The sequence below is a fragment of the Mauremys reevesii genome, linkage group 18 (assembly GCF_016161935.1).
Source record: "Mauremys reevesii isolate NIE-2019 linkage group 18, ASM1616193v1, whole genome shotgun sequence".
NCBI classification, from domain to species: Eukaryota; Metazoa; Chordata; order Testudines; family Geoemydidae; genus Mauremys; species Mauremys reevesii.
In genome coordinates this window covers 9,629,978-9,645,482 of record NC_052640.1, presented here as the reverse complement: position 1 = coordinate 9,645,482, position 15,505 = coordinate 9,629,978, and the positions used below count along the sequence as shown (strand labels likewise).

General features: G+C 39.5%; 1 protein-coding gene across 4 annotated transcripts in view; it reads right to left on the bottom strand.

The window, feature by feature from the left end:
* Positions 1 to 15,505, bottom strand: part of TMEM132B (transmembrane protein 132B) — a 341,030-nt gene that overhangs the window by 95,929 nt on the left and 229,596 nt on the right. For all 4 annotated transcript variants that reach the window (XM_039505631.1, XM_039505630.1, XM_039505632.1 and 1 more), the window contains one exon: positions 8,286 to 8,472. In XM_039505631.1, coding sequence (XP_039361565.1) covers positions 8,286 to 8,472 — 187 coding nt within the window. The remainder of the gene's footprint in view (positions 1 to 8,285; positions 8,473 to 15,505) is intronic.

Here is a 15,505-nt window from a genome sequence, read left to right as displayed (position 1 = left end):
ACGCTGATACTGAATGCATCATGCTCTGTTGTACTAAACAAGTGGTCTTATACTCTGCTCACTGTCTGAACACCTTTTCCGGATATTCAGAAGAGACAATGCTGAGAGTCTAATTCAGGACACTTCATATTTTCTGTGGGCAAAATTTCTCAAAGGTTGTGTCTTTCACCTGGCACTGAAAATTCAAAAAAAAAAAAAAAAGAAAACAAAAACATAACATAAATTAGAAATTTTGCATTTGAACTAGACTCCAACTTAAGGGAACAATTAGTCCTTGCTCTGGTAAATTCCCCATTGACTACAGTGGCAATTTTGCCTGCATTAAAGAGGCCTTAAGTAGTTACGGACAATCGTAGTTGATAAATCAGTATTTACATTGTCAAAGTCATTCATAAAGGCTCTAGGCATTGTGGGAAAATTTATTCTTCAAGTTGCAAATCCCAACTTTTTCTAAGTAAATCAGTTTTAGAGATATCAAGCCATATTATTATGGAACTTTTGAGTGTGCTTCTAAAAGCACTTTAAGGAATCTGAAAAGTGACTCATAAAACATTCAGGAACAGGTAAAACTGAGTAAGAGTGGCTTCATTTCCATATAATTTTTCATTCTTACCAAGATGCATTTATTCAGGATTGATTAGTTAATTAAAGCCAGTACCGTTTTTTGAATATATAAATGATATATAAATGTTACATTTAGAGCAGTATTTGAGGGGGAAAAGTCAATTTGTGATGATTTTTAAGAATGATCGTTCATTTCTTTTGTAGCACATTACACCTGTCTAAAAAATGTAATAAATGGGTATGTTGTGAAGGGATTCCCGTTACCATGAATAAAGATGGGCTCTTCCCCCCCCCCCCCCGGTCTTATTGCCATGTATGCCCTCACAGCCTCGACAGGGAAGATCCGTCTTTGACCTCCTCAAGGTTAATATCATCGATCGCCCCTTCCATTGTATACTCCTAAATTCCAAAGCCCTCCCAGAAGAATCTCTACAGGACCCAGATACTAGCTTGCTGCTCCAAAAAGCTCCAAAACATGGTACCAGGAATTGTCTCCCTGAACAAAGTCACCTCTTGTCCACAGTGACACACAGGATACAGGATCCGCGCAAGATCCCTGTGCACAACAGTGATGGAACAGCATGTATCCTCCCTAAGGCTGGTGCCTTCAGACCACCCCGCCAGAACCTCCACACTAAAAACCCTTGGCTACAAGACCAAACCAGGCACTCAGCCTCATCAGTGGAGGAATAGGACACGGAACACAAGGCCGGGCCTATTCCATCATTAACTGAGCTATCCCGTGGGTAAGACAGGTGGTGAATTATGTGATACTCACTCAGGGCCTTCTTAAGGACCAACCTTAGGGGAAAAACCTGTAAGTCCCATATACTGAGATGACTGAATGGCCCAGCTATCCTAATCCCCTTTAATTCTTGTATAAACTTTTTCTTTACAGTATGGCCCATTCCCCATAACTCCTTCAAATTTGTCGACATTACATGCCTTTTTTCTCCTGCAAAAGGGTTCCTAAATCCCATCTTGTTAGGGTAAGGAGAACCCTTAACACCTTAAGCTTAACTGGAGATGGTACTGGGCTTCTATCTCAGTAAGCCTCTGCAATAATGACCACACCAATTAGGAAAGAAGTTTCCCAATTTTCCCATGTTCTAGACACCCATGGCCACTTGGGCATTTCATTGCCCAGCTCGCTGTGCCCCAGCTTACTTTCTGTCAGCACCTCCCTGTGCAACAGTGACAATATGTCCACATATTCACCTCTCAGTTTGTTATCTTAAATAGTACCAAGAAGGTGATCAGCCACCCCAGCATGACCATACTTGCGACTGACCACCAAGCCACCCTCTGAGATGTCCCTGGGACAGAAATTCTACCCCAGGAAGTCACATTCCCTATCAGTGGGTGAGTTGTAGCATGCTCAGCAATCTCCTTCCAGCCACTCCCACTAAAGGCTCCCATCCCCTGACGAGTGGTCTGCCAAGAAAAGTTTTAAAATATATACAAATCTTTTTTTTCCCCCATTTACCTCCACCTGCCAAAACAGGTTTCCTTTAGTGGCAAGAATCCAACTGTACAGGCCTCTGAGAATAAGAAAACATATAGTTCATAAAATTTAGAAAGCACAAAAATTGTTTAAAATACCTTTTCTATACAATCTAATCTCAAAATTATGCCACTGAAGAGAAAGTGTGATTTGCCTGATATTGGGCCAGGACTGGTCAAAGACTGAAACATGCGACTCGGAGCAGTGTTATTATGGGAGTAACTTTAGTACAATAGCCACTTCAAGCTGCTCAGAGATTTGTTATGTTGGAAATCTGCTCAGAGATGGATGAAGAGATGGCTTTAAGAAGAAATAGGCAAATAAATGATGAATGCAATTTGTTACACTGATTTCACCACCACACATGGCATAAGTTATTCATATAGATCTATACATCATAGCTGTATGTTTGTATGTATCCTATTAGGAGCCCTTATCAATTTGGTCACACTTACTCACAAACAGTGAACTTTCCAAATTAAATATATGCACAGAAACAGTGAGTCTCTGGAGAAGGGGCATCTTGAGGGCATGGCAGATCCCTCCTACAAATTGTATGCAGATAGCTCAGTATCATGTGAAATAAATTCGTCCCTACCTTTGAATACATCAAAAAAAATCACTTCCCAGGCTGACAAGCTCACCATAAAAAAAAAAAGAAAAAAAGATCAAATTTGTGTTGGGAATGTTGGCCAATAAAATTGGAAGCCACACATAGATCTGCACAAAACAGTTGTGGTGCGTTTCTAAAAAGGTAGAAAATCCATGCAGCAATACCATCTTGTGTTCACAACCTAATTTAGTGGCGGTGCCATTGGAAGTGGTGCTAATGATTCAGTGAGTGGTACTCCTCCATTTAAGCCAGTACTGAACCAATGTTCCAGCAGGATATTAAGAGGCAACACATCCCCTTTTGCATCAGACAAAAGATGGAAGTACTAATGGCACTTTTGTAAGAGCAGGAGTGTTCATCAAGATGGCTTGGATTAATTACATTTGTCTATCTACATTCACCTGACATCCTTTAACCTCCCATAACTTTGGCTTTACGGCACAGCCAGAGCATGCACAGCAAGTTACCTCCTTTTCCGTATTTTCTCTAGCAGGTGTATGATGGAAATGATGATATAGCCAAACTAGAGCATTCCCCCATGTGCCACTATAAAAAGAACTATAGGAGAGAAACCTCTCTGTGGGTAGCTGATTTATAAGGTAGACTTAAGGTAGACTGATATCCTTTTGCAACAGCGGTAGGCCTGTCATAGCTGTCATCCAAATCAGTTCTTGCGTCAAGTGCAGGCTATAAACAACTGTGATCAACCACCTTGCTATTTTCTCATTTCACGAGAAGTCACTTCATTACCAAATCAGTTGGAGATGGCCTGCTATTCTACCTCATCTTTTCCATTACTCCCTACAATGCATACGTTCCATCTGGAATTAGAGACGTGGCTATCAGAAAGTCAATTCTACTAACTAAAATTAAACTGTCCCAGTCCTGAATTAGTAAAATATTCTGATCACTTCCATAATAAATTTTACTTTATTTTGTTCTGCACAGTCATTCAAATTGGACTTTATCATTATCAGGAGAGCAAGGAATTATTGCTTCAAATTGTGGAGAAAACTCCCTGTTTCCCAGCAGGAAAATATTTAGATTTTCTGCTGTTCATGAACATATTTATTGTATTTATTCTAATCAAAATTAGATTTAAAATATTCAAAAAGTGAAAAACAGTGCTTTGGAGTTAAAATTATATGGATGATCTTCCAAATGGACACAGACTCAAGTTTTTCAGGCATTCCCAGAATTCAAAAATTATATTTTAACCTTGTTCTTCCAAATTTATCCACTCAAAATAAAATCAGATTTCATAGTTACTAGTAAAACAGAATAATACCAACAACTGTTGGCTGGGCCACTCCAAAGCTGCAAAACTGACTAACTTCTCCTCAAATTGTGCAAATAGGGTCCAACTGCTATTTGGATTCAAACCAAGAAGATGCATGTCACAATAAATGGTTCCAATGAACACTTGGAACATTATTCAATGAGGAAATCTTTGAAAGCTACCCAGTTGCCCATAATAAATAAATAAATAAATAAAATATTTTAGTTCATTAGTTTTGCACAAACTTGAAGACGTTCCAGACTTGTTCGGAACCTACACATGTAGATGTAAGTAGATTTGTACTTTTGGGGCACTACTGTTGAATGCCAGATGCAATTGGGTTGGTGGTTTTAGAATTGACAGCTGACTGTACCACCCATTATCCTGGTTGGGTTTTTCCTTTATTTCTGAGAAACCAGGAACTGTCTTATTTGTTCATAAATTTGCAGATATTTCCTAATGACATTTGCATACCGATTTCTCGGTTAGCATTTGTGCGATAATTAGTGTTCTCCACACCCACATCTCCTTTTCACATAAAGATACCGTACGTTGAAACCTTACTGCCGCCCACACCCAATAAGGAAATTATATGTGCCATAAGGTTGCCCCCTCATCCCGAAATAATGAATCAAAATGTACATTTTGCATTACAAGCCTGCACTTTTTCTTACTGGGACCCAAAGTGATTAACTATGTAAGAGTGAGTTACATTTCAGCTGTACAAGGCCCTTCTCTGTTAGGGATCTCAAAGCACTGCTCATTAATGCACCACTGATTTTAAACCAAGGGACTAGTATTCTTTGCAGCCAGGAGCATGCAGCACAATACAGCAGGACTGTCTGCTGATATGGAGCCCTATTTTGCTGCATAATATGCAGAAATCAACTGTATCTTTTCACAAACACACAAAAATCTAATCTCTTAAACTTCCTCCCAAATGTGCATGTTAAAACATAAGATTTCATGAGAGATTATTCGTAAACCCCACCGAAGCAAGCAATTGGCTCTTTTTATCAGACTATTACACGAACGCTAGCATGAGACCTACCACACCTACTTTATCTAGAAGAAAAATAAGTTAGGTAATGGAAAACGATCCCGACCACTAACACTGCCACCATCATTCTCAGAACCCATGGGGTTGAATTTCCTCAGCTGAGCCTGGGGTTAGATGGTTCAGCCTTCAGGCGGACTAATAAGCCAAAATGGACTGCAGTGGAATCGCCTTTTTGCCCAGCCTGCCCAAGTGGCCAGCCCACCTGACTGTTGAAAGGAGCCAACAGGTCTGCACTTAAGCTCAGCGGCAGCAGCAGCAAATCTGCAAGTGCCCCTGTACCCAGCCTTGCTTCTGCCTTTTATCCAGCCTCTCCAGCCTTGTCCTGCTCCATTCCACCCTGCCCTGCTCTCTTGCCTGGCTTCTGGTTCCAGCTACTGATTTCTGGCTCTAGCTCTGACCCTTGGCTTGATTCCTGGTTCCTTATTCCAGATCTGGCTCCTGTCCCTTTCTCAAACCAATAGGTTGGGCTCTGGTTCTAACCACCAGGTCAGTCTACCCACATCCTGGTCCTGACAATCATGCAATGAGGGGATGTTAATCACAGAGGGGCCTTGCTCTTTTTATTTTGTATTCAAGGAAAGCCATGAAAAAGTTACAGATGTACTTATGATTGGCCCTAGCAGCAGCAGAAAACAATAGTGAGATACTGAACCATGCGTAAGAGAAACCCTGTCTGTTCTGGCATGAGCATGAGGCTTATTTATCCTGACCAACAGAAAGATCTAGGAATTTAACTTCAGTTTAGGTCTTTATTAAGAAGGGCCCCTGATGCTCTGCACAATTTCACAGTCTGGTTTTGTTTTGTTTAGTTTTCCCTCAGCAAATATACAGAGGTCTTAAACAATGTAAACCAGAGATGGAGTTCCAGTGTTCAGCGAATTATAACTGTAGCCACCTGCAAAACATTTCCTGACAAGACATTTTTCAGTATACAGTTTAGCTTTACACAGTGCCGATGGTCCAATTTATACACAAAGCGAATTTGTACAGGAAACTACAAAGACTTAATTATCTTTCACTGGCCAGGGGATTTTGAGGTCATCAAAATACTTGATCCCACAAACTAAGGATCAAAACCTCTTTTCACATTCATGCAACTTCTCTCACACCAATGAGCTTGCATTGGGTTCTACGTTTTGTATTGACAAATTAGAACAGTCAAGAAAGTAAAGGGACCCCCAAGTAACTTACATTCAACGTAGAAATGAGGAGTTTAAAACCTACTGCATTTTGTTACACCTTTATAGTGTTCTTCTAAGGGACAAAAATACATGAGATGATATTTATTTACAGATTCTGTGTCATTCCGGAAATAGTAGGAAAAAATTACAATAAAATTGACTTATTAGTGATGGAAGGAGTTGAGGAACCCCTCAAAAAGAACATTAAAATATATTTTCTTATTTCAAGAACTTTCCTTAACACCTGGTTTCACTGAACAGAACATGATAGTGCATGGTACATTGGCTTTTGTTCCCAATTCGGCAACACAGGCTGGAGCCTGTCTTGAAGTGAAGTGAAGCAGCACCATAAATTAGCAAATATGAGGGGAAGGAATGCAAATAAAACCTGTTGTTCTTGCTACTGCTATCTCAGACTCTTCTGTTAGCCTGGGGCCAGACAGGCAAGGAAGCTGCAATCAGAGGGAGATAGCTGAATTACTGATGAAAAACATCACCAAGGACTATGGCCATGTGAAGAAACATTGGGATGTCTCAAAAGGAGAGAAAAATATATATTTAAACTTCAATTTTTTTCCCCATCATGCTGTAAAATAAGAGGTGAAAATAAATGAGCAGCAAAATTAAGATGCATCTCTAGATCAGGACTACAAACCTTCTGCCTAACATTCAGAGATCTGGGGTTAGAAATAGGCACCAGCGGCCGATTCAGCAATTAGAGAGGGGGGGGGGGCATTATAGAGAAAGCAGGGCCAACTGCAAAATTCCGATCCAAACCTTTGAGAGTTCAGCAGTGGGCTGCTGATTTGAACCCAACTCTACTATATACCAGTGGCACTCTTAGTCGCGTAAATACCTTCTGAGCCATTTCAAACAACGTGTGTTGTGTAACAGTGGTATTGTTTATCCCTCACTATACATTAGTATTACAACCTAAATCATCACTAATAATTGACAATGTCACATCGAGTTAATTTTAGTTTTGATCAGTCTCCTTGTCTGTATTTACTGGTCTCCTCCTTTGCTTCTCTTCCAGCAGGACAGGAATGTTTGTGGAGAGGGATGTTTGGATTTTTGTTGATTCGGTGGTAGAGGAGCAAGAAAATAAAAATTAGCTTCCTTTCTCAGGACTGTGAGCGGAGGGTGGGGGGGAAGAGAGTCTTTAAAATTTATCAGTAGATTGAAATGTATCATCCAGGTCCTCAGTCTAAAACCGAGGGGTTTTTTTTAACCAAATTAAGCTGGAAAAAGAATTAGTCCTTCATAAGCTCTTTAGGCCAATTTTTCAAAGGAAGTTCTGCAGACAGGGCCTAATTCACCATTATGTTACACCTGCTTTACACTAGTGTAACCACATTTAAATGCAGTTGATTTGCACCAGCACAAAGTTTTAGAAACAGAGGTCCCACAGTCACACCCAAGGTCCCTATACCAAGCTGCATTTCAATACACAAGAAGCCTCTTACATGAAAAAAGTGGGGGTTAGGTTTTTTTGACCACACATATTACACCCTGCTTTGCAAACAGGGCCTCTCTCTAAATCGAAAAATCTAAGTCTTTAGAAATGATTTTGTGTCCCCACTGTATAACTCAAAATGAGTTTTTTATTAAATTGACATTTTGCAGCCCGCTAGTTGGTGATTTAGTCTAGTGCATTTGAGTGCTTTGGGGAAAAGCAAAGCAAAATATGGCCCAGTTGTCTGGCTTAGAAATGAAGTTTTCTACACATGTGGGCTAATTTATTTAAATGAAAATGTCATAACTAATTGTAGCATTTAGCCTTAGTGAGCGTGCATGGCAGTCACATTAACACAACAGAAGACAACAGCTCCAGAGGAGCTGTTACTATGTACCAGGCCAATAATCCACAAACAGAAAAGAATTTGCACAATAGACTCTAATGGTTTCCAAGGAGCCATTATGGTATATCAGGTAAATAAAATATTATTGGAATGTAGTTTTTGCACTTAAACCATTTTCAGCAGATGCATAGGAAGTAGCAAATTAAAAAAATGGTTCATGTTTCCTTGAATACTAAAAGGAATCAAAAGAAGCATTTGAAAAACAAAGAAGCAGTTTCTTACCATTGCAAGAGGAACAATTCCTGCAAATGTTGTTTGGCTGACAAAGATCTCTGAGACCACCAGTTCACTCATCAAGTCTTCTCTGGGGTATTCCACCTGCCAGGTAATTTGCTGAGCTCCTGCCAGGCTACTGCTATTGTCAATTTCAAAGTCCATCTGCAAGATCTCATAGAAGGAGATGTTTGCTCTGGAAAACAAAATGCACATTAAGTGCAATTTAAAATGAAGCATCAGCGAAATGTCAAGAACAAAATAAATTGCAACAGGTTTTTTTTTTTCTTTCCAATAGGAGAATTATCAAATTCAACATGCAGACTTCAGGAAATGTTGCCTGATCTATTGATTGTGTATTCATTATTTAAAAATCTCCAACTGACAAATTAACACCCTAGGTTTGACAAGCTTCAGTTCCAAGAATCCAGAGAGTTGGAAATCAGTTACGGTTTAATTGGTAACCCCAACGTGCACAATTGCAACACTCACTTAGGAAAGAGCTTTTGACTTTTTAATAGTTGTATTGACACAATTAGTAAACACACACCTGTTCCGATCCAAACCAGAAAGTAACAGTAATGCAATATTAATTTTACGTCCAGCACCATGTCATACGCACACTCACACAATCCTTGTGTAGACCCAGGGTAGAAAAACAGGTGGTGGTCCACAAGAGTCCAATCCTATATCTTGCCTGCCAAGCGATTCCAGTGGTTGAGGTCTCAATGGTCTAGACTCTAGGCCGTGGTTAGCCATAAATGGCTGCTATGAATATTCATAAGAATGTCCAGCCTCCTTTGCCCATAACTCACTTCTTCATTTTAAAAACATTGGGGTGTCCTTATTCTGTACCTTAGTATATTAATTATTTCAAATATATTAGGATACATGTCAATTAGTTACTATAGCAATACTCAAGTATCAGAGGGGTAGCCGTGTTAGTCTGGCTCTGTAGAAGCAGCAAAGAATTCTGTGGCACCTTATAGAGTAACAGACGTTTTGCAGCATGAGCTTTCATGGGTGAATACCCACTTCTTCTTCTTGCATCCGAAGAAGTGGGTATTCACCCACGAAAGCTCATGCTGCAAAACTTCTGTTAGTCTATAAGGTGCCACAGGATTCTTTGCTGCTTCTATAGCAATACTGCGGTTAAGTTTCTGCTGATGTTAGAGCTGCCAATTTTGGTTGGATGTATTCCTGGAGGTTTCATCACATGACATGCCCTGCTGCCCTGGGGGATGCCAAAGCTGGAGGACTTCAGTCCTGGGCAGTGGGGCTCAGACTTTGGCTTCAGCCCCAAGTCCCAGCAAGTGTAATGCCAGCCCTGGTGACCCCATTAAAAAGGGGTCACGACCCACTTTGAGATCCTGACCCACAGTTTGAGGACCAGTAGGCTAACCCATAGGCCACAAAAGTTGATAAAAGACTAAATCAAACAATCCAGTGGGCAATGGCTATACTTTATAGATGAGCTGACAATCTATCTTTTAGCTTTCTGAAAAGGAAGCATGTTTCCCATTAAACTCAGACATTAGTTCTAAGTAATCTCAATGAACCTCTAATATAAGGCCCGGACACCATACAGCACAGACGTTGCTAAATTGTTTATTCAAGTACCAATATCATGTTGTTGTTGCAAATACTGACGTTCTGAATGTTTGGTCATTCCTCATGTTGCACCAGAAATGAGCTCTCAGCTTCTCTTTTTTCTCATTCGAACATGAACTTGCCTTTATCTCCATGCAAAAAATGGATTTGTGCTAATTATGCATGACAAAAACATGAGGTTACATTATCCTTATTTTCAGTTCATGAAAATATACTGCTTGTTGCTGATGCACACTTGTAACTGTATGAAGATTATTTTATTTTGGTCATCTGGGAATAAAAGTTTAAAAGTGGATGTAAATGCAAAACATTCAAGCTCTGTTTGTGAATTACTTCTGTTTCTTTTATTAAGAATGACACTTATGGCTTGTCCACACTTATCGGGGGATCCACACGTGGTGATCGATGCATCAGCAGTCGATTTAGTGGGTCTAGTGAAGACCCGCTAAATCGACCACAGATCACTATCCCGTCAACTCCTGTACTCCACCTGAATGAGAAGTGCAAGGGGAGTCAATGGAAGAGCATCTCCCTTCAACATAGCGTAGTGTGGTCCTCACGGTAAGCAGATCTAAGTACGTCAACTTCAGCTACGTTATTCATGTAGCTGAAGTTGCATAACTTAGATCGATCTCCCTCGGTAGTGTAGACAAGGTCTTAGGCACAAGGACATGCCCACAGCCACACAACAGATCAGTAACCAAGACAGGAATGGAACCTAGGTCTCCTAAAGCCAAGTTGAATGATCTATCTACTGGGAAACACTACCTCCCTTGCAAAGCCTGGCTCTTACTCCCACTACTGCACTACTACTTTTAAAAGATTATTTTTGCCCCAAATGCTTGAGTCCTCTAAAGTAGTCTACAGTAATACTGCAGAAAGGTCTATCCATGCATGGGTTTAACTTTCTTATACTGCTGAAGTGAAAGTGCAGTGCAGAGACCTTAATGTTCATTTATCTTCTCTACCCGCAGGCAAGGCTAGAAGCTATTAATGCATCGCCTGGGTGACCAACCAGGCTACCAACAAGATGCCGAAGACAAATTATACTATACAAAGTCAGGGATATAATTAGAGACTTCTCAATTTCTGCAGAAAAATATTGTCAGCATAATGGAAAATTCAACAGTACGGGCCCCTGCTCATTACTTCTAACTATTTGTTTCACTTAGTCACAAACCGAACACATAAGTCATAAATTAAATTTAGAGATCAGCCCTAGATACAAATTCTAGATTCAAATTTTGAATCCTTCGGGTGTGTCTGGATCTGGAGTTTTGGTTCACCCATTACATCAAGAGGGACCAACTGAAAAAAAAATTCAGAAGTGGGTTCAGAATTCTTAAAAACTCTTTGGACCTATGATTCTGGTTAGGATTCATCTGTAAAGTAATTAGTAAGATTAGGTAGCATTTCAGTGTGCTATAGGCACAGTCAAAAACTGAGCTAAAAGAACAATGTTATGTCATCATGCTGACAGTTGTTTTGTGCTCACTCCACAACTCTATTATCCTCTTCTTATGTTTTTCTGTATCCAGAGAAAAACCTATACACTTACAGTCTAAATGGCCAATGTTATGTTAAAGACAACATCAAGAATGAACAAGTCTCCATGGTCATCTAGGTTTACCCAGCCCTGCCTCAGCACATGGGTGATGGACTTGACTTCTTGAGGTCCCTTCCAGTCCTACATATTTGTGATTCTAGATGAGAACAGAGTGTGTGTGTTCTGTATACAGCTAGACTTGGCAAAATTACATTTTTATTTTTTTGTAATTTTGACAGATGATCTCTATGTTTATTTTAAGTATTTTTTCTATTTTTATCAATTTAAATTTTCAGATTGACAGGAAATCATGGGGGCATCATAAAATGATTTAACAACAGTAGACACTGACATTCAGAAAGTTAAAGCTTTATAACTGCTAAAATAAATTGCAAACATCAAATAAAAAAATACAGATATATAAATATTCTTAAATCAAACTCCAATAAGTTCTCAAGCAGCACTTTTCTTATTTTGCCTATCTGTAGTTTTCTATCATCGTCAATGGAAACATTTTTTTCGTCGGCTTGTGTGTGAACTGTGAAATCAATATTTACCAACATTTACCGATAAAAATCTAATCCTTTCAAGCCTATATATAACAGACTGCAGAGACTGTCAGAGAGGAAAATGGCCGCTGCCTCTGTAAGCAGGCAAAGTTCTTCTATGTATACCATAACTTTCATTTAAAAATAGATGCCTCTGTATACTCCAATTGCTTGAAATCAGATTTAAATTCCAACATAGAATACAAAAGGAGAACATCAGATACACTCACTAGGATTGGCAGGAAATCAAGAATTCCATTTCATGAAAAATTTCAGTGAGGGCCCTGAGCCCAGGACAGCCACTATCTCAGTGGTCAGCGCACTCATGTGTGATAGGGGAGAAGCAGGTTCCAATCTCTGCTCTACCTAATTTAGAGAAAAGACTTGAACCTGAGTCTCCTGAACCCTAACCAACAGACCACTGGCTATTCTGAGGTCTCACTCTCTGATTTTAACCAGAAATCCCATCTTCAAACTGAGCAACTTTCCCAATGAAACTTCGTCAAAACAGATACAATTTCCGTGAAAAGTTTCAACAGCTTGGCATTTTCTGTGAAGAAACCTGGTGTCAAAAAATTCCTGACCCGTTAACACAAAAACACACACACACACAGTCTCTGACTTGTAATGAATAATCTGAAACTACAAAACGGGAAAAATGGATGCTGGTGGAATCCAGTTTGCCAGGAAAATTCTCTGCCATTACTTAAATGAAAAAAACATTGCTAGCCAAATGCTTCCTGCTTTGTTTCTGAAGTAATTTAAATGTATTGTAAGATGTCAACAGTTCAGATCAGGGCACCAGCTTTTTTCTTTTTTTTTTCTTTTTTTTGGAAGACTGCTAAAAGAGCTGTACTTATGTGTCAGATTCATTGTGTTCTAATTAGGTTTCATTTAGAGAGTTCCTCCACGAAGTACACAGCTTTCACAAAATGGCATTCAAGCCCCTGCACTACTTTATTCGTCGGCAGTCCTACAAATTACTTTCTGAACAGCAGGTCAATGAATTTTCTCCAAAACTATGGTCTCTCTTTTTCACTCTTCAAAACAAAGATCTAGCCCTCAGAGCAATGCCAAGTGCTATAGTATCTGGGACACAGAGTCTCCCACGGAGAGGCGTACGATCGGTCCACAGACTTCGTTCCAGATCTCTTCCCGGGTTACAGCTATTGCGAACAAATGATAAAGCTTTAAAAGTCAATTTCTTTCTTCCTCAGTTCATAGCCTCCCTTCTGTCTCTACAGGCCTTGTTCTATCCCTCGTCTATAGATCCTTGGGTTTCCAATAGCAGGAAGACTGACACGTAATGCGTATTGATACATAAGGCAATGTATTAACTGTTCTCAATAATAGCAGGCCTCTCAGTAGTTAATCCAGGAACATTGACATTCTTAAATCTAAGGCACTAAAGACCTGGTACAGCTCTCATTTACACTGGAGCAAATCAGGAGTAAACTCCGCTGAAGCAACTGGAGGTAGGCTGGAGTAAAATCTCAAATAAATCAGAATCAATCCCTGATAATTACTTTCTTCAAACTTCATCAACCTCTGTTTACCAACCATGATACTCTGTCTTAAAGTTCCCACCTTCAGTAGTGGGGATTATCTACATGCCATTCTGTTCCATCTTTTCTTTTTAAATAAGTTCTGTCCTGTCATGGCAAATCTTCAGTTTCTCCTTGGCCTACTCTGTACTTTGTGACCAACACTGAGAAGTTGGCTCTCACATCTTCTGGGTCACTGATGTTCTTTAGGTGTCCAGCAAAGATAAAATGCCATGAAAGTGGAAATTCTACCAGCAAAGGAGAAGCGCGTAACTCATAGTGTTATCAGCCATTAAATCCTATTAAATCAAACTCTGTCCTAAAAAGACCTGGCAACTGTTTCTTGCAGCCCATTCCATCTTTGTCTAAACAAGTTTGCAGCAGAGAGGTACTCATGGAATCCAAGGGTTGTACGTTTCTTGTCTTCTCCCCCTTCCTTCATCTTCTTTCTCCTCCATTTTTATTGTTTAGTCAAAGCTTCTGCCATCTTGCAAGAACTTTGCCAAACCCAGTTTAGAGGAGCAATAAAAAATAAAGTCTAACTTACTTTTATTTAAAAAAAAAAAAAGATTGTTTCCTGCAAGCAGGAGGAAAAGACCTTATAATTTTAGGCAGCTGGCATGCTTGCTAATAAGTCCATTTCTATGGAAATGAGTTCATAACTATTAATTTTGCCTGCTCCTGATCTATTCTTGATGAGCCTTTCAAATTTAGAAAAGCGCTTCATGATTCTCTCAATTTGGTAATTACTAACTCCCTTTGATGAATCCAGCCCAGCGTTTCAGACATGAGACATTCATTAGACATTTTTCTTTCTGGAGAGGAGAAAAAGGAAGCATGGCTCAGTTTTATTTCTTCACACGGCCTGAAGTAAGGAGGCCTTGTTCATCAAAACACTGTCTTATAATCCTATATTCTATTGTAATTACACTGTCACAATATCTCTTTCCCTGAACAGATGAAGAATCCCTCAAGATTTTGATGATTTTACACAGCTTCCCAAAATGTCTCACCTCAAATGTATTTAATGGATTCAGCCAAATCTCCAACAGAAAGTGGCTGTGGGCCATTTTCTGACTTGTCATTGCTCCATGCACTTCAAAATCATTAGGAGGTTTGTGTAACTCTGTGGTCCTGTCCTGGAACATATGGTTTCTTGGATATGATTTAGAAACCAATGCCAAAAACATTCCAAATGCAATTTTCATTAGATACAGAAATATATTTAATGGCAATTAATTTGGACAACACAATCTGGTTAAATTCCAGAATAACATTTTTGGCCCCAATCCTGCACCTCACATTGCACAGGCAAATCGACGTACCCAAGCAGAGCCCTGCTGACTTTCATGGACCTCCATGAAGATACAGCAATGGAGAGGCAGCTGTCTTCCTACGCGATATCACTTGCAGGGCTGAAGCTTTATATATTTCCTTCTAAAACTCAGTTCTAAAACTGAGTTCTATTAACGCAGTAAAGAGCATTTGCCCACCTTGAGACAATGGATGTCTCCAGTCAAGAATGGTCTTCCAGTGGGACAAATCCCGGACTACGACTCTAGATAGAGACTATTGGTGCTATTGAAAATCCCACCCAAGTGCCTTAAGAGCATGAGTTCTACTGCAAGTCCGTAGTATTTGTGCTATTAAGTCACTTAGGTTCTTCTGAATTCCAGCCTGATATATAGACTAATTGTTACCTCTATTGACCTTCTTTACCAAAAAACAATGGACTGTCATGATACTTTTTTTTTCCAAACACACACACACACACACACACACACACACACACTTCTCTTTTACCTTAACCTATACAAGTGGCAGTAAAGATACCTTTTAAAATCTCTATCTTAAAAACTGATGGCAGGTTTTGGCTCTGTATATTCACTACAATATTAGATCAATATTATTAATACATGAATTGCATGGACTCATTTAGCAAACATATAGGTTTCTTTGAAAATGTACTACAACTCAAAT